The sequence below is a fragment of the Microtus ochrogaster genome, unplaced genomic scaffold (genome assembly GCF_000317375.1).
Source record: "Microtus ochrogaster isolate Prairie Vole_2 unplaced genomic scaffold, MicOch1.0 UNK141, whole genome shotgun sequence".
NCBI classification, from domain to species: Eukaryota; Metazoa; Chordata; class Mammalia; order Rodentia; family Cricetidae; genus Microtus; species Microtus ochrogaster.
In genome coordinates this window covers 319,873-342,338 of record NW_004949239.1, presented here as the reverse complement: position 1 = coordinate 342,338, position 22,466 = coordinate 319,873, and the positions used below count along the sequence as shown (strand labels likewise).

At 44.6% G+C, this 22,466-nt stretch overlaps 2 protein-coding genes across 9 annotated transcripts in view; one reads left to right on the top strand and one right to left on the bottom strand.

The window, feature by feature from the left end:
• Ezh2 (enhancer of zeste 2 polycomb repressive complex 2 subunit) overlaps window positions 1-8,104 on the top strand; it is a 65,032-nt gene extending 56,928 nt beyond the window's left edge. For 5 of the 7 annotated variants that reach the window (XM_005371933.2, XM_005371932.2, XM_005371935.2 and 2 more), the window contains exons 14-20: window positions 28-153; window positions 1,084-1,262; window positions 4,509-4,604; window positions 5,549-5,630; window positions 6,412-6,492; window positions 6,667-6,751; window positions 7,785-8,104. In XM_005371933.2, coding sequence (XP_005371990.1) covers window positions 28-153; window positions 1,084-1,262; window positions 4,509-4,604; window positions 5,549-5,630; window positions 6,412-6,492; window positions 6,667-6,751; window positions 7,785-7,845 — 710 coding nt within the window. In that variant the 3' untranslated portion in view covers window positions 7,846-8,104. The remainder of the gene's footprint in view (window positions 1-27; window positions 154-1,083; window positions 1,263-4,508; window positions 4,605-5,548; window positions 5,631-6,411; window positions 6,493-6,666; window positions 6,752-7,784) is intronic. The other 2 variants (XM_013355498.1, XM_005371937.2) reach the window with 1 other exon arrangement.
• Window positions 8,105-12,593: 4,489 nt separating this feature from the next.
• Cul1 (cullin 1) overlaps window positions 12,594-22,466 on the bottom strand; it is a 69,975-nt gene continuing 60,102 nt past the window's right edge. For both annotated transcript variants that reach the window (XM_005371931.3, XM_005371930.2), the window contains exons 12-22: window positions 21,813-21,861; window positions 21,096-21,227; window positions 19,898-20,015; window positions 18,912-18,988; window positions 18,446-18,577; window positions 17,702-17,794; window positions 15,510-15,557; window positions 15,349-15,431; window positions 14,795-14,900; window positions 14,007-14,120; window positions 12,594-13,105 (exon numbers count right to left, since the gene is read on the bottom strand). In XM_005371931.3, the coding sequence (XP_005371988.1) occupies window positions 13,025-13,105; window positions 14,007-14,120; window positions 14,795-14,900; window positions 15,349-15,431; window positions 15,510-15,557; window positions 17,702-17,794; window positions 18,446-18,577; window positions 18,912-18,988; window positions 19,898-20,015; window positions 21,096-21,227; window positions 21,813-21,861 (1,033 nt within the window). In that variant the 3' untranslated portion in view covers window positions 12,594-13,024. The remainder of the gene's footprint in view (window positions 13,106-14,006; window positions 14,121-14,794; window positions 14,901-15,348; window positions 15,432-15,509; window positions 15,558-17,701; window positions 17,795-18,445; window positions 18,578-18,911; window positions 18,989-19,897; window positions 20,016-21,095; window positions 21,228-21,812; window positions 21,862-22,466) is intronic.

Below are 22,466 nucleotides of genomic sequence, written 5' to 3'. Positions count from 1 at the left end.
TGGCTGCGTGCTGTTATCTTTACTCAGACGGCTCCTCTAACCATGTTTACAACTATCAACCCTGTGACCATCCACGACAGCCTTGTGACAGTTCGTGCCCTTGTGTGATAGCACAAAATTTTTGTGAAAAGTTTTGTCAATGTAGTTCAGAGTGTAAGTATTTGTTGCTTTGGTGAAATTGCATGAGAATTGAATAGGCCTTTGGTCAGCAACTGAATAAAGACCTAAGGACTGGGAGTGCTCTCTTATTGCTTGCTGTAGGACCATTGAGCCTTTATGTGCTAATGTCTAGTCAGCCTTTTGGACAATGTGAGTGTGTGTGTACACACAAGTTAGGCAGAGTTGTAGTAATGGATTGGATTTGTCTGTTCTTTTCTTTGGTCATTTGAATTGCAGCAAAGTGACATAGACTGTAAGGACAATCTCTCCAAGCCTTCTGTGGGCATCAGAGGAGTGAGTTAGGGTTTTAGTTTGCAGAGTAAAGGAAAGTAGCATACGGGCATAGGTTTTTAGAATCACTTAACGATGCTGTACAAAGAATTTGAATACCACGGGATGGATTAGAAATATGGTTTATTACACTGGTTCTCAGCCTTCCTAATGCTGTGACCTTTTAATACAGTTCCTCATGCTGTGGTGACCCAAAGCCATAAAATTATTCTTGTTGCTACCTCATAATTGTAATTTTGCTATTGTTATGAGCCATAATGTTAATATTTTTGGAGATGAAAGTTTGCCAAAGGGGTTTTGACCCACAGGTTGAGAACTGCTGGCTTATTGGAATGGTCAAGGGCCATGAATACCATTCAGTCCAAGACCTCCCTTCACATATTTAATCATAGAACTTAAACTCATATGCCATTTCATAATTATGAAATGGACAACAAACCCCAGCAGTGCTCCTTCTCAGTCCTAGCAGCTTCATGTTTGCTGTTCCGTTTCCTCATCCCTGCAGTGGACTAGTAAGGGGAAGGCTGTGAGGATTCGTGGGCTCAGCAAGACATTGGCTACGTTCCTATAAAGGATTGTATAAGATGATGATTGCTGGATATGGAGGTGATGGTGATGAATTTATCCCCGAAGGTCAAAACCGCTTTCCCGGATGCCGGTGCAAAGCTCAGTGCAACACCAAGCAGTGTCCATGCTACCTGGCTGTTAGAGAGTGTGACCCTGACCTCTGTCTCACATGTGGAGCTGCCGACCACTGGGACAGTAAAAACGTGTCCTGCAAGAACTGCAGTATTCAGCGGGGCTCTAAAAAGGTAAATGATAGTCATGTCTGGGAAACTTTTTTTTTTTTTTTGATAGCATCTTATGTAACCTATGCTGTTTTCCAACTCTATGTAGCTGAGAATGAACTTGAATTTCTGATCCTCCTGCCTCTACTTTCTGAGTGCTGTACCTATGTATGTGCTACCACGTGTGATTTTTTTTTTTTTTTTTTTTCCCCGAGACAGGGTTTCTCTGTAGCTTTTTGGTGCCTGTTCCAGAACTAGCTATTGTAGACCAGGCTGGCCTCGAACTCCCAGAGATCCGCCTGCCTCTGCCTCCTGAGTGCTGGGATTAAAGGTGTGCGCCACCACCGCCCGGCCCACGTGTGATTTTATATGGTGCTGTGGGTTGAACCCAGGGCTTTGTGCATGCTAGATAAGCACTCTACCAGGAGCTCACCTTCATCCACATCCTTTGGGAGATGGTCTCAGATTTTATGTGGCAATGACAGAAATAAAAGTGACCCTTAAAGGTACAGCTGATGAGAGAGAGAGAAATGCTCAGGTGTTGTTTGGATAATGCAGGTGTCATCCCCTCCCTATCCCAGATTGAAGGTTTGATCATTTGTTACTCTTCAAGACTTATTTTTGACTGAACTCTTGACTTATAAGTGGAAACTCCCAACAAGGATAGCCTCCATCTCTTGGCAGTCTGTTCCTGGCATTTTTCTTTGACTTCATTCTCTTGGCCAAAAGTTTAGTACATTCTGTAGCTTCCTCCTTGTTTTTCTTAGTGTGTTGTTTCTTCTTGGTTGTGTGTGTTGTAGGATACAAGGAGTAACAGGACGCTGAATCTTGGGTGCTTTAGTCCTCAACCTTTTTTGTTTAAGGGATTTCTGGCAATACTTTGGTGGTCATCATCATCTTTAGAGAAACTGAAAAGCTTTCAGATTCTACTAGTTCTTTTAAGCCCAGACCACTGAGGAACAGTATCTGTCAGTCCAGGAATAAATAGCCTTCTCTCTCTCTCTCTCTCTCTCTCTCTCTCTCTCTCTCTCTCTTAACAAAATTACCAAATTGAGAACACTCATTGGCATCCACAAACAAACTTGAACTTCTCTTCCCAGTTCTCCTTTGTCTGTAACAAGAATGCCCAGTCTCAATTGCAGGTGTACACTTGGCCATAGGTTAAGATACTTTGCTTCATGGGAGAGCCTCTTTTGTTTCCCACCGCTGATTCGGACCACACAGCAGCTTCTTCTGTGGTGGTAAACTTCTTACAGCTGTGCGAAGTTTGCGTTCGTTGTCTGTCTCAGGGAGCAGTGCTGACGGCTGGTGGCTGGAGAGCAGATACCCAGTCTCGTCTTGCCACAGTCAGCCACCTCAATGAGCCATTGCACTCTCATATTTCCCATAAAATAAATGCCATACTAGGTGGTAAGGTGACCCTGATGTTCTGAGAAGTAGTCGGAAATGCTATCAGAATTGAAATTAGGCATTATTATCTAGTATTTTAATAGTTGGTTCAAACTTTCTTGTTTTGTTAACACAAAGACATTCTGTCCCCTCAGAAACAGATGATTTCTGTCAGAGTACAGGCCCATTCTCTGCATGTGGGTTTTTGTTGCTGTTGTTTTATTTTTTTGTGCATAGTAAAAGACTGGGAATGTACCTGACAAGGGTAGAACAGAATAGGAATAGATACGTTCCGATGATCTGGGAATCCCTTTAAAGGCCACAAGAAGGTTCTGAGTGAAGCATGCTAAAGAGCCATGATGGAAAAGTTATGTCACCTGGGCGGTGGTGGTGCGCACCTTTAATCCCAGCACTCAGGAGGCAGAGGGAGGCTGATCTGAGTGTGAGACCAGCCTGGTCTACAGAGAGTCCCAGGATAGCCAGAGCAACATAGAGAAACCTTGGCTCGAAAAACAGAAAAGAGTGGCCATCTTGGCCTTCTTAGTAGGACTGATAAATCATGACACACTTCATGGCAATTTTCTGTGTTATGAGAAATCGCTAGAAGGAAGCTGCTATGGAGGAAATGGCAGTGTCTCCAGAATAAACACCAGTAGAGCCAGAACATGGCTGGGCAGTGGTGGCACACTCCCTTAATCCCAGCACTTGGGAGGCAGAGGCAGGCGGATCCCTGTGAGTTCGAGGCCAGCCTGGTCTACAGAGCTAGTTCCAGGACAGGCTCCAAAACCACAGAGAAACCCTGTCTCAAAAAAAAAAAAAAAAAAAAAGCAACAACAAAAAAACCCTAAGCAAACAACAAAACAAATACAAAAACCCCAGAATGTGCTGTGGGCTTGAGCAGGCTGCAGAGTGGAAGGTTGATTTGTGCTGCGCTCCATTGGATTTGTTTCGGCAACCAGCTGTGGTGGTGTACCCTATTCAATGACAGCCTGGGTCCCTCAGTGACACCATGTCTGTCTCAATCCAAAAACCAGGGTCTTGAGAGATGGCGCTATGGGTAAGCAGCTTGCCTGCCGATGTGGGGACAAAAGTTTATATCCCAGCACCCACATTGAAACCCAGGCATAGCCTGGGGTCTATCTGAAACAGCTCCAGGTTCAGTGAGAGAGATGCTGTCTCCAAAGTAAGGTGGAGAGCAATAGATACAGTACCTGAGGGTGCTCCTAACCTGCACATGTTACGTACATAGGCAAACATACATGTACATACACATGCATACACATACATAAACACACTAAATAGATAAATAACAAAAGTAAAATTTGTATTTCTCAGTTTTACCATGGTGACAAAATACCCGAGGAGAAACAGCTGAAGGGCTGAGGTTGGTTTGCTGCTCCTGGCCTGTGCAGAGTGCGGCAGAGCATCATGAAAGACACAGTGAACACCTCCTCCAAACCAGAGCTCACTTAGTCTGTATCCCCTCCCAGAAATGCTGTCAATTTGAGTCTACCTGGAGATTAATCTGTTAATTAGTTCAGAGCCCTCACAATTCAGTCACCTCTAGGTGATCAGTCCATATGCTGGGGCCCGAGCTTAGGACCGTGGACCATTTGGATTGTGTTTGGTTGAAAGTGAGTCAGTAGAGGATTATCAGAAGTAAGAGCGAAGCAGATCTTACATAGTTCCCTTGCTGCAGTGGCCACGACACCAAACTCTTGGTTTGGTTTCCTATAAGGGGATATTTATCCTGAACTTTTTCCAGACACACTTGACAACTCTGAACCTATCACATCACGTGGGAAAGACGGCTCTGTGGTCTCTGCAGCCTGCAGTCTGCCCGCCTCGCTCTGCTCACATGTGGTTGTGCTTGTTTTCTAGCACTTACTGCTGGCACCGTCTGATGTAGCGGGCTGGGGGATCTTTATCAAAGATCCTGTACAGAAAAATGAATTCATCTCAGAGTACTGTGGAGAGGTAAGGCCATCATAATGCAGTGCTTTTGTGTAGAGCAGCAGCTTGCATTGTTTTGGATAGATTTCACTGGACAAGTCCATATTAGAATGAACTAATATTAAATACCCGTTAGCCCGGGCTTACTTGTAGATTTGGTTTGCATAGTAACTACCTAGATTGCTTTAGTTCTTGTCATGTTTGGCTTTTATTACCTGGAGATAAGGGGCTTGGGAACAAGAGCTTTGCTGTGTGGTCCTACTTAATTGGCAGATAAGCTGAATGGGACCCAGAAACAACAGCATTACTAACTTGACCTTTTTAGTTGTAGGGCTTGGGGAAAAAGTTGTAAGATAGCTTCTGAAAGTCACAGTTTGCATTTTTGTTTTGTTTTTTTGCTCATCAGAAGACAATGTTGTCATTTTCTCTAGGCATATTGCTTAGGACTTAGAAATCTCTCTGATTAGGAATTCTTTTCTTTCTTTCTTTTTTTTTGGTTTTTTGAGACAGGGTTTCTCTGTGGTTTTGGAGCCTATCCTGGAACTAGCTCTTGTAGACCAGGCTGGTCTCGAACTCACAGAGTCTACAGAGTGAGTTCCAGGATAGGCTCCAAAAACTACATAGAAAAATCCTGTATTAAAACACAAAAAACAAGTCATTTTTGACAGTTCAGTGGGTAAAGGTACCTGCTGCCAAGTTGATGATGACCTTAGTTCCTAGGACTCACATGGTGAAGGAGAGTAATGATTCCCACAGGTTGTCTTTTGACCTTCACACATACTGGGGCATGGGTACACAATTGCTTCCCCCATAAATTAATAAATAAAATGTAATGAAATTTAAAAATTCTTTACTATTGTACATTCCTAAAAAGGGAAGAGAATGTGACCCTTTGAAGAGGGACCAAAATTCTGTTCGTTGGCTCTTTGATGTCATCACTTGATCCCCCTACACCTTCTTCCTTCTAGATCATTTCTCAGGATGAAGCAGACAGAAGAGGGAAAGTGTATGACAAATACATGTGCAGCTTCCTGTTCAACTTGAACAATGGTATGTTCTGAGCTTTGGAATTGGTTTGGGATCTGATTGCTGGTTGAGGTCAGCAAGATGCTGGAAATGAGGCGTCTGTCCACAGAAACAGCTCCTGGAATTTCTCATCACCAGAGCTAGGCTCGGGGCTGTGTGAGGAGAGGGGAAAGTCCCCATTGAGTAGAAGGGCTGTGTTTGCAGGAAACAATGAGTCCAAGCCACTGCCACAGACTCTGGCTGTGAAGGGACGTTGTGTCTCCCACTGCGCATGTTCCCTGGGACTTGGGGACTGTGTTGTTCAGCAACCCTCTCAGTCAGCGCCTCTGACCTTGGAGGACAGGCACATTTGGGGGAGCACCCACAGCCCAGGATGCTGCCCACAGCAGCATGCCTGTGAGGAAGGCAGCAGCTCTGTCTGTGAAAATGTGTACGCAATACATTCAGCTAGACCAATAGAACGGTTTTGTTTTATTTTTTAATGAAAATGTTCTGTAGAAATATTGTAATCTTGAATGTTAATATGTCTACTTGTTGATGTTCAGAGATGTCCGGCAGGACCGCATTTTTAAGGCATGTTTGCCCAGCAATATGTAATTGAGAAGTCATGGCATTTGAGAGCCATATTTAACAACCAAGGATTCATTTTAATCTAGAATAGCATTTTCTTCCAAATGTCATTTCATATTGAATGAAATTGACAAATTTCATTTGCCTTTGAAGTGGAATCCCGAAGAACTCCTCCTAAAATGGTAATAGCTGATCCATGATTGAAATTACTCACTGGATTGTTTTTTCCTTCTAGATTTTGTGGTGGACGCAACCCGCAAGGGCAACAAAATTCGTTTTGCTAATCATTCCGTAAATCCAAACTGCTATGCAAAAGGTAAGCTTTTAAGTTGGAATTGCCAATTTCATGTAAAAATTCCTTTTTTTTTTTTTTTTTAAACCAATCAAGTGAGAGCAGACTTCAGTACCTCTGGGGCACTTGCTGCGTGAAGAGTCCCTGTCCCCGGCCTGTCTTCATGCTCACTACCAGCCCCCCTGTTTCTCTTTGCAGTTATGATGGTGAACGGTGACCACAGGATAGGCATCTTTGCTAAGAGAGCCATCCAGACTGGTGAAGAGCTGTTTTTTGATTACAGGTTGGTAAAATGGAAGGCTTTCCCTTCCTGTACTGTGGGCTGAGGTAAAAGGCTAGTTTTAAGTTCTTTACCAGATCTGCCATCTTCATTGGAAGGGGCATTCTTTTAACTTGAGTCCCTGTTCGCCGTGGGCACCAGTAGAGAGGTGTTCCCTCAATGTAGGTTCTCGTGTGTGGATTATACAGTGTTTATTTGAAAAAAAAAAAACCAAACAAACCCCATGCCGAAACCTGCATTTAGCACCTGGGGTTTACCATGTCCCACAGCACATCTGGATTCTACAGCACCCTTTCTCGTTGATGCAGTTTTTATATCTTTATGGGTGGCACATTTATATCTTCGTTGTTTTAATTGTTAGTGTGTGCTACCCTGTGGTCACTGGATTCTTTGGGGGAAGCTATTCCCAACCACCGACAGTGCAGAGCTCCACTGGCAGGAGGCAGGCTGGCAGTGTAGTCCACCGGGCTGTAGGGCAAACCTGACCAAACAGTTATTTAAGGTGATCGGTAAAGATTTCTAGTCAGAGAATTCCTGTTGCTGCAATGGGGGCCTGTGTGTGCTTAGTTGTAGCACACTGTGGTGTGTGTATAGCGGAGGGAACTGGGTGACATCTGGTGACTGGAACAGGGTCCCCGTGGGGAGGTCACTACGAGCAGGCCAGGGTGAGAGGCAAAGCTGTCTAGCTTCCTTAGTGCCTGGCTTGGCGCCTATTTTCCAACTCAGCACAGCCAATGGGGTTGCTCTTTGGCACTAGCCATTTTCTCCAAATCATGATTTTGCTTTCCCAGTATTAGGCCAGACATCACAATGTGGAGTTGGTTCAGAGCAGAGTACAGCAGGGCACAGGGAGGGCTGGGGATGCTTCTAGCCTTCTCCACTAGTTGTGATCAGTGGCGGGTGCATGCTTCCCTTTGTGCCTGCAGCTGTGTATTGGGGTGGGGTGTGTGTGTTTTTAGGGACCTAATTCTCCACATCAGCAGGCTTGGTCTTCCTAATATTGGACAGTAGTCATTTCTTGTTCATGTCGTTTCAGATACAGCCAGGCTGATGCCCTCAAGTATGTGGGCATCGAAAGAGAAATGGAAATCCCTTGACATCACTACCTCTTCCCCTCCTCTCTGAAACAGCTGCCTTAGCTTCAGGAACCTTGAGTACTGTGGGCAACTTAGAAAAAGAAAATGCAGTTTGAAATTCTGAATTTGCAAAGTACTGTAACAGTAATTTATAGTAATGAGTTTAAAATCGACTTTTTATTGCCTTCTCACCAGCTGCAAAGTGTTTTGTACCAGTGAATTTTTGCAATAATGCAGTGTGGTACATTTTTCAACTTTGAATAAAGAATACTTGAACTTGTTGTTGAGTCGCATGTCATAGAGCGTCGCATGTCATAGAGCGTCGCCAGCTGATTCCAGAAAGACTACACGCAGGGGGAAAACTTACAAGCTTTGATTTTCCAGTTGTTTTAGTAACTATTAAACATACCGGCATAGCATTTGTCTAGATACAGTGTTACCCTTGTCTTTTAGGCTTGAGTGAACTGCACTGTGGGTTCTGGACATTCAGCAAGGAAAGTGAGTCAGCAGATGGTTTGTAACCTCCAGATCTGCTGTCCAGATGATTGTGGCGAACTAGGTTATTTCTAAGAATGTATACAGCTTAAATTCTCTAGTTCAGACATGGTTATAGATGCTAGCAGGCAGGTAAGTTTGTGTTGGGGATACCCAAACCCAGCCTGGCCTGCCTGGTGAAATGGTCTCAGGAGACAGAAGACACACATCAATAATCTGGTCATAGTTTAAATTTCCAAGGGACTTAAAATAGCCCCCTCCAAATCCCCGCTGTGGACCGGAGCTTCCTTGGCAGTTGGCCAGAGCAGCACAGCAACTGCTACAGCTTCAGTGTGGAGATGTTCACAACAGTTCTCTGGTTCATAATTTTAATACCAAGTTACATTTTCTAGAGTTAGATATGCCTTTTATTTATAAAGATATTTTAAAAACTTTCACTTCCACATATATACTAAAACTTGCTTTGTTAATTTCCAAGATCGTTTCTGATCATATCAATTCATACGGCATTGCAACTTGAACCTTTGATTGATGTAGGTCAGGAGGGATCCAGCGACTGCCCATGGCTGCTGCTTGTTCTACACTTGGCACTTGCATGGATTGCCCTGGGCAAAGTGGGTAGCCATATTTAGCTGCTGAGGTGGATAACACCTTCTTTTAGGCAATTTCTTTAGATAACCTAATGGCCTGCCTTGTTCAAACAGGCAAACGGAGCACATCTGTTTAGTGTCATATGTTCAGGGCCCCCGGAGAATGCATGGGATCAATAGTATCTACTGACGTAGCTCAAATGGCCATGGTTCTCATCTCCAGATGTCAAAGGCAGTAAGGAAGGGTTCAGATTGCAGAGCTCCTGATGTGGCAGACACAGGTCTTATTAGTGAAGAGAATTTGTAAAACGTGTAACAGTCCAAGTTGGCCTGAAACTAGCTATGTAGCTGAGAATAACTTTGAACTCTTGAGCCTACCTCTCAAGTGTTCCAGTTACAGGAACTCTTTTTTTTTATTTGTTAAAAATAACAAAATAGAAGCCTACTTTTAATCCTGATTTAGTGTGTGCGTACCACTGTGCATGCAGAAGTCATAGGGCTGTTTTCAGGGCTCAGGGCTCTTCCATATTGTGGACTCTTATTAGGCCTGGCAGCAAGTGCGTTTACCCACTGAGACTGCACCCTCTCGTTGGCTCCATTTTATAAGCTTCAATTCTAGATAGATCTAGTCAGCTTGAAGCTCATGTATAGTGTACAGAGCTGATGCATGGGTAAGCCAGCCTGCAACCCCTCATCCGACTGATGACCGTGAAAAGCACCATGTCATTGCTGCCAAACCAGGATATTCTATAGTTTATATTAAAAAGTAGTTATTTACCTAGAAGCACTTGTTTTTCAGTACCGAAAATCACATTATCTCTAACTTTTACATGTCTGACTTAATATCTGCCCAAGTGTTTGGCCACTGCTATGAAGGCTAACAAATTATGTGATTAGTTTGTGACAGGTTGTCATCAAGACAGTCTGGATGTGAACATTCTGAAATAACTTAAGCATTCTCTTAATTTTGCCCTTTGTTATAAACGATTCCAGTGTGGGCCATATATAGGCCTATGTGGGTAGGTATTATTAGAGACAGTTCCATGCTCACTGGTTAGACAAAGGTGTTACTTGGGTCTGGATAGCTGCAGGAATGGAAAAGATTAAGGTCTCAGTTACCCTGACAGCTATGATTGGATTTTTTTTTAAACCCTAAGTCTATGTTTATAAAAGTAGGCAGTGATGTTCAATAAAGAATAAACACTGTAAAATGTTTAAATTTCAGAAGCCTGCTGGTTCAGTAGTCACTGTTCTCATCCCTTTTTGGAGCAGGTTTTCAAGTTCCCAGTGGCAGTGACCCACTATGCTATGACCCATTGCCTGGGGGTCTCAGGTATGTCCCCCACCCCCAGCTCTGTAAGAAATGGCTATTTCCCCCAGCCCTGTCAACTGTTTTAAATTAAAAGCCCAACTCTTTAGACCACTAGGTTCATGTGTAGCAGGGACAAACATGCTCCACACAGGAGGGTGTAGACCTTGCCTTTTTACTCATCAAGCCTAAATAGTAGTTTTGCATACTGACCACCCTTCCCCTGACTCCTGTCTCCTAAAAATCTCACGTCCACCACAATTTCTTGAGCCATCTGTGTGGACTGGGTTTCAAGTCACACAACTGAGGAGTGATTCCTCATTCCTGAGAACCTGCACATAGCCAATATTCACACATACAGGGCAGCCCCATAGCACTGGGATTACAGTGAGACCACATCTGCTTTGTGCCCATAGGTGCTGGACCCTAAGGCTGCACAGGAGGCAGAGGCAGGCAGATCTCTGAGCTCCAGGGCAGCCAGGGCTACACAGTGAGACCCTGGGGAGGAGGGAGAGCAGGAGGATTGTAAAAACAGCAGTGGGGAGGGAAGCTCAGGAGCTGGAGGGAGTTTAGGGAAGAGGAGAAGGGCTAGGATGTTAGCTTGGACTTTGAAATGTGATAGGTGTGAGGGAGCCTGGGGGCTACCATGAGTGCAGATATCCCTTCCACCAGAAGTAAGGGAAGTGACTTATCTTGATAGGGGGAACCAGCTTCACAAGTTCCTGAGGAACAGCTGGCTTTTGTCCAAGGGCCAGAAACCCTCCTGACTATAGTTCTGGATATTTCGACTGCCTCCTTTTGGAGTTTGGAAATTGGAGTTTTCTTTGGACCTAACAGATTTTGTTTTTGGTTTTTTTTTTTTTTTTTTTTTTTTGGATTTGGGGTAGGGAGATAGGGCCTCCTCCTATGTACCCTTGGCTGATCTAGCACTTGCTATGTAGACCAGGCTGGCTCTCCTCCCTATAGCTTCGAAGAAGGTAACCGTGATAAAACAACCCAAAGTTGACTTAGAACAGAAAGCTTATAGAGGGGAAGAGTCCACCAGGGTGGGGGTTAGACTGCAGCAGAGCAGGAAGCTAAATGAACTCACCACTGCTCATTACCAGGAATCTAAGACTGAGGTTGAGGCCACCCTAGCCTAGCCCACCATGCAGTTTTATTTTTGTTTTCTTGAGACAGGGTTTCTCTGTGTGTAGCCTTAGCTGGAATTGGCCTCTTGAGCATTAGGGTAAAGGTGTACGCCAACACATCCCCTCTTAAGTGGGTCCATGGTGTTTTTAGAGCGTGTTTGTCTCAAGACAAAAACAAATTGTTAAAAGGGCAAGCAAGCTGTCAGCGTCATTCAGTATGTAAACTAGTCTCTGTGGACCCCTGGGGCCCTTTCGAGTGGAGGGAAGGGAATGAATGGGGTGGCTGGTTCACTTGCTTTTACCTGGCTTCAATCTTAGTAAAACTGTTTAAAAGTAGACACACTAAAAGGCATGGAAGGGTGGGGCATGATGGAGCAGGCCTGTAATCCCTAGCACTAGGGAGACAGGCAGGATCAGGAGTTTCAGGCCAGCCTGGGATGCCAAACTCAAAGGGAACTGGCACAGAACTTGCCTAACATGCAAGACAGGGATTGATAACTACAACTGTGTCTTCTGCCCCAAATTGAAACATGGGAACTCGAGTGCATTCAGTGCCAGGCTGTTCTGAGCTACTTGCTTAGAATTTAGCATAGACAGGATTGGTAAGGGTGGCCAAGCTGCTGCTTGAGAACCCTAAGGCACCCTTGTGTGAGAAGAATGGAACTAAGAGCACAGTGCGGAGACAGAAGACCCATCCCCTCCTGTGTTCCTCTCACCCTTTGGCCAGGAAGTGGAGACTGGAGACAAAGGTCAATGCCGTGCCTTGTGACAGAGCTCCTGGAGGTCTGAGGAACTCCTTGGACTGGACTAGATCTGAGGAGGATGAGAGCCTTGAACCTTGGCCTGGGCCATCCTTCAGAGGACAGCCTGGGGTGAATATGGCAGCCTCCTTGGAAAACTGAGTACTGTGGAGCAGGAGACCGGGAGGCCAAACGCCCATGTTGGTTCTGCTTCTGTATTGCAGCTTCCTAGTGGTCAGCCCAGCTTCTACACCAGTCTCGGTATTCACTTAGTCCCTGCTGCTCAGCAGTAGCAGTCTGGAGTCACAGCTCTCACGGCACTGAGAAAGTCTTAGAAAAAGGGTCAGTGCCCCAAAAGATCAGGGGCCTTAAAAATTAAGATCTTCATTTTCAATCCAAAGAATGCAGCTCCTTTGGATTCCAGGAAGACACTGGGGATATACACTTGCACAATCATTAAATCTTTTATTTACATATAGAAATTAGTAAAACTTAAAACCAAATGCAACTTGTACAGAAATCCTTTAATTTTCTTTATTTTCACACATTAAAAAATGAAACACACTATACAAATGGTTTCCATAGCAGATTACACATGGGTCCATTCAGACTCGCTCTCATGTGCTGCCTCAGACGACAGCATTAACCAGGGAGCCAATGTATTGATTTAAGTGCAGTAGCATGCAGCCTCAGCATGGAAGGTTCGGTTCCCCTCTGTCCGTAAGTTAGGGAAAAATGGCGTTGGCGTCTGTTTACAGACTGAAATGTGTCAGTCCTGAGCAGTCCGGCTGTAGCCTGAGACCAGCTGGTGGGAACTGTGGTCTCAGCTTTAAAAAGGGAGGTCCAAATGGCGGCAGGCTGGCTGCTATGAACTTGAGTTGTTTCCATTCTATCACTGGAACTATATGCTGTGGGTCGCAGACCCTTTTAGAAAGGTTAGGCCAAGTAACTGTAGGTGTCCTTCTCGCCATCAACTCGCTCCAAATACTCCTTTTCGATGAGGATATCAATACATTTCTAGGCATCGTTTTAGGAGGAAGAGGGAATGAAGGGGGAAAGAAACACAAACAGCCGTCAGGACAGAGGTGCCGCCCTCCACTGAGCTCAGCAGGGAGCAAATTCACCTTCAGCTTAGAAGGGATCTCACTGTTTCCTGCGTGCAGTCCTTCAGTAACTCCCGCTAAGACAGCAGCCAAGTGCTACAGCATATCTAGGCTACAATCTCCTTTCCTAACAAAGCCTAACTGTCTTTGGGCAAGGTTCTGTGCCTTCAAGGGGCATCAGAAGCAGGACCCGAAGGACATACTGGCATTGTGCTAATAGGTCCCTCAGATATTTTGGGCCTCCTGACTGTGGAGGACTTACCATCTACTTCCACTCTTTGAGGCTCTCCAATGGCTGAGGCTTACTCAAGTAGTTCAGAAAAGGAAAGACCTGCCGATTATGGCCAGCAGAAACTAGGCAGGTGAGATTATCAATGCCCTAGATACAGGGTAGTACATTCATACACCACAACCCGTGCACAGCAGCAGATGAACAAGCCTTTCCTAATAATGCAACCCGGCCCTCCTCCTGGCAGCAGTCTCTCAGCAGTACGGCAGAGAACACCCTCTCTCCACTACTTCCTAGCGAGCAAACCAGCCAAGGCTGAATTATGGCTCACAAATTGGGATAGCTAATTGCCACAGAAATGTAGGCATAGGGGAGGACTTCTTTTTCCTTATTAGGGTGTCCACTACAAAGGTGTGCTCACTGACCCATACACCTCTCTATATATTTATTTCAAGAAGAAAGATAGGCTGACTTTCCTTTGTTGAAGTTTCTTGTTGAGTAAGCCACCAGTTCCCATTTTCATGTGATTAATTCTTTTGCTACATCTTTCCTAACATGAGAAGGGATAGCACTGTAATTCCTGTACCTTGATCACTGGGACCCGAGGTTTGAACCTGGAGGAGAGCTGAGTGAGGACTTCGCCAAGTAACTGCTGGTGTTTCAGGACCTTCCTCATTTTCATGATTCTCACGATGGCCGCCTATGCAATCAACAAGGAAACATGTCTTAGAGCTTTAGCAAGCTGGAAAGTTAAAGGCAGCCTGTACACAGGCCGCTTCAGCCCTACTTCCATGCACAACAAGTAGCAAGTACCCTACAGACGAGAGGATGCAAGCGATCAGCTCTGCCCACGTTTCAATCCTAAGAGAACAAACATGAAAATGGTTTAGCCACAGGGCTAGAGTGATGGCTCAGTGGTTAAGAGCGGGTTGGGTTCCCAGCACCTCCCTCCAGATCCTGGAGATCCAGCACCCTCTTCTGACCTCTAGGGGCACCAGTCACGCACATATCCTTACATCATATAGACAAAACACGCATTTAAAATAAACACACATCTTCAAAAAATGTTTTGGCCAACAGCACTAAAAAAATAAAGAAAGTTCTCTCTCTGAGGCTATGGAAGCTACCCACCCTTGCCCTTAGCTCTGCTATTCTCTTCCTTCTTCAATCTGCCAGATTTATCTGTGCCCCCGTATTTAGGCAGGAAGATAAGATTATTTTCTTTGGGTACATAAAACATTCCATTCCCAGAGAGCCATGCCCTGGTTTCAGGTGTTGTCATCTTTGGCGATCACGAGCCCTGTGTCCTCCTGGCAACACTGCCAATCAGAGCACATGCGATGCAACACACGATGTACAGACACGGTCAGTCACCTGAATCAGGAGTTTGCGGTCTTCCTCTATATTTTTGTGTGTGGTTTCTTGTTCCTGCTTCTGTTCCGTTTTCATTGGTACATTGATATTAACCCTTAATTTCTTACTGTCAAGACAACAGAGGAAATAGGTCACTGAAAAGTCTACCCCCCCTCTTTCAGCACTGGACGTTTTGCTTCCCTGGACTGGGGCAGAAGGTGGTCACACCCGTCTCTTCTGCGCCACTGCTACCAGTCACCTGGGAACTGACCCTCCACCAATGCTTTGTAACCACACAGAGCTGAGACTGAAGTGACATTCGACCCCTAACCTTGGGCAAGTTAAAAACACCAAATAATTAGACATAAAGGTCTAAACATTATTCTTTAAGAGTCACCCAAGAAGACTTACTGTTAAAATAAAGAGAAAACCAAAACAGCATCAAACAAAGCAACACAGAGGACTGGCAGGCAGCCACCAAGCCCCAGAGTCCAGCTTCCCTGGTGTGTGCTGATCCTGCAGTATGCCCGATGCCAGGGGAGAAAATCAACAGCTTTCTATTAGATTTTTCTTACTTTTTATAACCAAGGTATAACTTTATTAGGGTGTCTGGCTTCAATTCCACCTCATCAACATTTGCATTTTCATCTTCCAAGACCTAGAAAAAAATAACTGTTACTAGGTACATCCCAGGGAAAGGCTTTCTTTTAGCTTAATACAAAGTACACAAACATACCAGCAACTTTGACTTCAGTAAAATCTGTAGGACTTGTGCCAAAATGTCCTGCAATGAGACAGAAAGATGGTAAGCAAGAAGGAAGAACACTTCTCTCCAGGGGCTGTTTCAGAGACTCAGCTCACTGTCTACGGGATTGGGCCTCACCCCAAAGCAGAACCCACTCAGAGAAAGTAGCATGGCTTCTTCTTGGAGCTTCTTAATGACTTAGATCACCAATCATCAAAGGCATTAATAGTTTCCCATAAACACGGGACACAATTAAACCTACAGGAAATTATTCACTCCTTCAATGTTTGAAGGCTCACAAGAAATTTCTGTGGTGCTGGGGATCAAACCCACGGCTTTGTGCATGCCAGACAAGTAAGTGTTCTACCACTGAACTAAACCCATGAACGCGCAAATACAACATCAAGAAGCCCCAGCAGAACCAAAGCTATACTGCATTCATGAGCATGCAGGGGTTCCGAGCCTCAGCTGGAGGAGGTCTGGAGATTTCCAGCACCACCAGCCCCATGGGCACTTACTACCTAACCCGGACTCTTAACCGACATTAGACAGAGTTCTGCCCTCTTCATAATGGCACCCATGCTGGCCTGAGGCTATGCAGGTAGTTTTGTCAGAGAAGCGGCTGCTACAAGCTGGGGCCTGAAGGAGTCCCATAAGGGTATTCTAATAGTACAAAAGAACAGAAAGACTGGTGTGACCTTGAGGAAAAGGCCGCGTAGAGACCAGAGAGACCTATCAGCCCTTCCAACCAGTAACAAAGGACAAAAGGCTTTATTAAAATAAATATGTGCACAGTGGTGCTGACACTGTAGCCATCAGTGGACATGTGTAAACTAAAACACAAAACGAGCCTGGGATGACAGCTTAGTTGGAGGAACGCTTTTCCAGCACGCACAAGGCCCTAGACTCGATCCCCAGTGCTGCATGGAAACAGGCACGGGGAGCATGCATGCCAGTAATCTGGTACTCGAGAATGTGTGGATAGAGGAGAAAGGACATTAAATTCAAGGCTATTTTCTGTCTACTTAGTGAGTCTGGATCATCCTGGACTAAAGGAGATCCTGTCTCAAAAACCAAACCAACCCAAACCCTCAGCCAAACAAAAACTAACGTGAATGGGCAAAGTTTGAAATCGTGTATCTGCTCCCAGCACTCATGTAAAAGCTTAGCCTCGGAGCTGCAGGGAAAGCTGAACCCCTGGGGCTTACTGGCCATGTGGCCTAGCCAAATGAAGAAGTTCCAGATTCAGTGAGATGCTGCCTCAAAATGATAGGGTGGAAATGGCTCAACAGCAACAGCCGCTTTCTAGTCTCCAACACACATGCACACAGTGCACACACTGCACACAGTGCACACATGCAAACAAATAAAGTACTGACACCTGCAAACCTTGTAGACAGAATATACTCAGTAAAATAAGGCAAGCACAAAAAGACACAACTTGATTCCACTTCTATGCCTGGTCCAGAAAAGAGTCCACTGAGATTAATGGGTGTCGGGTCCCTCCCTCCCTCTCCCTTCCTCTCCCGTCCTCCCTCTCCCTCCCCCCTCCTCTCTCGCGCGCGCACACCAGGGAGACAGGCAGACAGAGTCAGTGACTGACTGAATGGGTTTAGAAATAAGAGCACTCCGTAATGCTCTTACAATGCTGGCATAAAAGTTTGTAGGAATTCAGCTAGAATTGGTCCCCATCATCACAAGTGCTAGCCCACCATGCCTGCCCGAGCACCCATCTGTTTCCTCCAAAACATTTCCTCACAAACTTATATAGTCAAAAAAGCATTACAGTGGCGCATGCAGCTTCATAACCCAGACCTTAGTGCCTCTAGCACCAGGAATGTCCCACATGTGAGCTTGAGATAAGTCAGGTTAACTTTTGGCCCAAATGAACCCTGCCTGTTATATAAACCTCCTTGACACAAACCATGAGTATACACTGGTCTTGCTGCCACCCAAGGTATGTCCAGAGGTCCCCGTGAAGAGAGCCCTCTGTGGATCTGGCCTGGTCCTTGGTGCCTTGTGGCCAGAGAAAGTTTGCTATTTTGGGGGATTTCTTTTATCTTTTCATGCAGCAAACATGTATTAAGTCAAAGACACCCATGCCCTCTACTCTTTCCGCAACATCCTGACGAATACAGAAATGGCGACCTGCAAGCACAAAGCGAGTGGACGCGACAGGCTACCATTTTAATCTGAGTGCTGTCCGTCAGCTGCTGCATGGTGTAGGCGTCTTCTGTGTTGTACTGCAGCAGGATTGCCATCTGGAATGTGGATGCCTTCAAGGACCCCAGAGAAGAGAGAAATGTAAAAACGGGGAAAGGTCTCACAGGTACAACCGAGTTTCACAAGACAGTCTTCGAACAGATGCAGAACAGAGAAGGGAACACAAAGCGTCACAAGGCAAGGGTAATGTACAGTCTCCTTAAAGTCACCTTTGGAACACTGAGGGACTTCCTGTTTTCTCCTGAAACGTGTCCTCTATACAAAGATAACTACATAAGCATCTCCATCCTTGTGCAAATCCACACTAGGTCTAAGACATTAATTATGAATTATATTTTTATATACAGTAGAACAAAAATGTTTTTTTGGTATACACCATGTATATATTATGTGTGTGTGTTCAAGTTGACAGAGACCTCCAGACCAGGGATAGTGGCTGCCTCATCAATGCAAGGGTTGAAAGGTTAAACTAGTGCAGTTTAAGTCACCATTCTAATGCTCAAAACTCCAAGAAATACTTGCCCCCAGGCCAAAGAATACGAGCTCAGCTCACGTGACCATGACAAGCATGCTTTACTTTCTACACTGCTTTGTCAGAGGATGGATTCCATCTCACTGCCTGAGTTATATACCAGGATTTCTATAATTTGTCTTACCATCATTTAGTACTAAAGTACCCCTCCCCCATTAAAAGATGATTTTACCTGCAAAGTGTATCTGTTTTTGAAGCAATTGGTGACTAGTTCCCCTTTGGATAGTTGATACAACCATGTCAGTTTTCTGCCACTGTGACGGCTGGCGTAGAAAGCTGTAAATCGCTGATAACTGCGCTCCAGCTGGATGAAAGAAAGGCGCTGCATGGCATCGATGGCTCTACATTCTACAGTCAGCATTTCTAAAGAAAGCTCCCTGCCCCAAGTTCTGAGAACAAAATCAGTGCTCACAGAGAAGAGAGCTACAGCTGTCGGGTGCAACTGTCTCGCGAGCACTGGAAGGCGCTGGAGAACAGAACCAAGCAGGGCTCTGCTTCAGCTCCGTAGGGACCAGAGAATTTACGTGCAGTCAACGAGAGCCCCACTCTACAGGAAGTGACCAGTCTTCCACTACCCAACCCAGCCCCATTTCACATCCTCTCCACCCAGCTGAAAGAGACCAGGTAACAACTCTTACCTCTGATGGCAAGGCAAATGTGCAGGACTGCTGAAAGGGCCACGACCCGGAACTGAGGACCTGAATGCTGAAGTCCACTGCAGCGGGAACACATTGAATTAATCTTACAAGTTTAAAAATCCTCTTGTTTCACACACACAGGAAATGGTCAAAATTAAAAAAAAAAATACATTGGAAGGCTTGCTTAAATATAAAATTAAGATCTGAACATAGAGTTTCAACTTATCCAACTGAAATTAGTAAAAATGGAAGCCTAACGTGGAGGTGCACACTTGTAATCCCAGCATCAGCCACAGGAGACCCATAGTCCCAGGCTTATAGGCTACACAGCCAGATGCTCTGTATCAGAAACTCTAACTGGAAGTTGACCAGGAAGCTGCTTTCCTCCAGGACAACAGTTTCCACTTCATTGTCAAGTTAGAGTTCCAATCAAGTTTGCCTTGTTAAATTTCTCCCCAGCCCCCCTTGATATTAAGTTCACCCTGCTCAAGCAGTGTGTGGTGACCAGGAATGTGGTGACCAAACACAAGGACATGGAAAGCTCCACAGCGAACAACTACATACAGCAGCCTCACTGCTGTGAAGACAGGAGACGTATAAGCTAAGAGTTGGGGCAATTTCATCTTACAGACAACCTTGATGTTCACTAGCAAAACTGTTAAGCTTAATGATGACAGAAGTTCTGATTTGGGAAAAATAAAATTCTCCAACTTTCATCAAAAACATGAGAGAAGAAAATAATCAGAAATGTATTCAAACTAAGGTTCAAAAGAAAACTAGACAAAACAACCGCACACATCAGCAAAGCCCAGGTCAGAACTGTGACGTCTGGTCCTGACAAAAGCTGCCATCCCACCATCCTGGGAGTTAGAGAACTCCTGCCTCTCTGCAATTCTGACACCATCCTCCACCCTCACTCAGCACTGTCACTGCTCTCATCTCATGGAGAGCCCCCAAAAGTCCATCTATGAGCACTCAATACTCACAGTCCAGTGGTTCTGAATTCGTTAGGTGCTTTTTGAACTGCTCATTCAGATCTTTGCTTACACCAATGTCTTGAAACATTCGCTGAAGTTTGGAGGTGTACTCAAAACCACAAGCTTGCTGAAATGAACCCAGGCAACTGTCTCATTAACTCTTACATAAACACGAATGTATACAATGTATTAGGATCAAGTCACATCGTGGCTAAAACCCCTTCAATTACTTTTAAAACTTCATTTTTAATTAAACTTTTTCATAAAATATATTCTGATCATGGTTTCCCCTCCTTCATCTCCATAAGCGAAGTTTTAGAGAAATCACAGTACAATATATCTTAGTTGTATGAAACTACTATTAGTGCTTAATCGCATCTTATGGTATAAATATTCATCAAAATTAGCATGTCATAAAAAGATTAAAAATTGAACAATTATGTTTTCAATATACAGTAAGCATACTGCAACATTTAAAGCAAAGTGTTCTACCACTGCAACAGACTGCAACTAGGCCATGATTAGAACCAGGTGCAGTGATGTGCATCTGAAAGCCCAGTACTCAGGATGTGGAGGCAAAAGGACCACACATTTGAGGCTAGCTTAGGCTGTCTTAAATGTCTCAAACCACCCCTTCTTTGTCCCAAATAATCTGTTTGTCCCTTATCCTACTACCAAACTGTCTCCTCTAGAATGTGCCTGAAGTTTAAACCTCTGGGCTGGAGGTGTTTGGAGATGGGCCCTTCTGAGTGATAAGCGGATGCTGTCCATGAGTACTCTGCTAAGTGAAGAGGTTGACTGCGAGACAGAAAGACGGCCCTCTTCAGGAACAAGACCTGATACCCCAATTTTAGATTTCTTAGCCCCCAGAATGGAGACTTAATTTCTGTGCCTAAGTTACCTGGTTCACGGCATTTTGTTTTGGCAGCCTGAGCTAAGAAAGTCACTAAGCATCCACTCAAAGTCAACAAAGCTGAGTGTATGGGAAGCAGGTGAGGATAAGGAGATGGGGAGCAGAGCCCAGCCAAAGGGCCACGTAAAACAGAAGGGTCCCAAGACAGGGTTGCAAAGCAAAGAAAGCATTGCAGGCGTGGCTGGGAAGCAGGGCTCACACGCAGAAACTCCTCATCCACTGACAGCATGGAGAGACTAATAACCACACCAATAAAGCCTGACAAGTTGGAGTTCTGCAGGAAAAGAGCAGCACCTTTAACTTGGAGATCATGCTTGCTTCAGCATCATCACTAGCACTGTTCTGATGCACCAGTCTCTTGGCAAGCATCTTTGCATAGAACTTCTGAAACACATCTTTGTCCTCGATGTACTTGAAGACCACCATCTGGCAAAGCCAGAGAAAGAAAACATTAGTGAAATAAACTCTCAAGTGGATTATCTCTGGCTACCACCAGGAGCCAAGGATTGCTTGGTTTTGGGTGGGCCTGTGCACTCTCCTGTAGTCAGCATAAATTCGCCTCAAAATGTTTATAATAAGTACTGCCATCCCTTCCTTGAATCCCAGTTGATTAAACTAGACTTGGTAGCAAGAAGCAAAGTACTAGGGCTGGAGAGATGGCTCAGTGGATTAGAGTACTTGCTGTTCATACAGAGGACCTGACTTCCCTTCTTAGAACACGGCGGCACACAACCATCTCTAATTTCAGTTCCAGGAAATTGGACACTAGGTACACATGTGGTGAATAAACATGTGCAGGCAAAATACTCACACACATATAATAAAATACATCAATCTTTGAAAAATTAAGTAAAACAAAAAAAGGAAGCAAAGTACCAACACTAAAACTAGTAACTCAATTTTAGGAGTAAAGCCATAAATTCAAAATCAATGCCTTTCCTCTCCACATTTCAGGCTCCAGGTATAAGCAGCCTCACAAAGGGCAATGGGGGTGCCCAAGAAGCACCTTACCACTTGATTGAGGGTGTCTTCTAGTTCTGCCTCTTCTGGGTTCTTGGAACTGAAATGTAAAAGGCAGGATGTTTACAAACAAGCCACAGATGTGCACACACACTGCTCTGCCAAACTGGCAGGGCTACATGCGGTTTCAATGATGAACTGTCAGATCAGCTGCTGAGCAAGGGGAGGTCACTTTCCTATGGCAATTTGGCAGTCTCACACTGTATCCGATCATGGAAGAGATTATAAATAGTCACGATGTCTAAGATGAAAATCAACAGAATTATCAAGTTTTTCTTTAAGATACCCATTTAATTGTCAGTAAATGAGCTTCATTCTTACAACTGCTCCCTAGAATCTCTATACTTTTATTTTTTAAAAATGAAAATAACACATAGTTTCTGTTTAATTGCCAAATAATTAAAGACAATAAAAGGTATGAGCCATGGGTGAGGTATGCTTTCATCTGTGGTCATATCTTTAAAACTGATTAATTTAGTCTATGGATATAATAATTACACAAAGGTGAATTAACTAAGAGTAAATTGGGTCTTTAAAAAAATTGTGAGTTCGAGACCAGCCTGTTCTACAGAGCTAGTTCCAGGACAGGCTCCAAAGCCACAGAGAAACCCTGTCTCGAAAAACAAACAAAAAAAAAAAACAAAA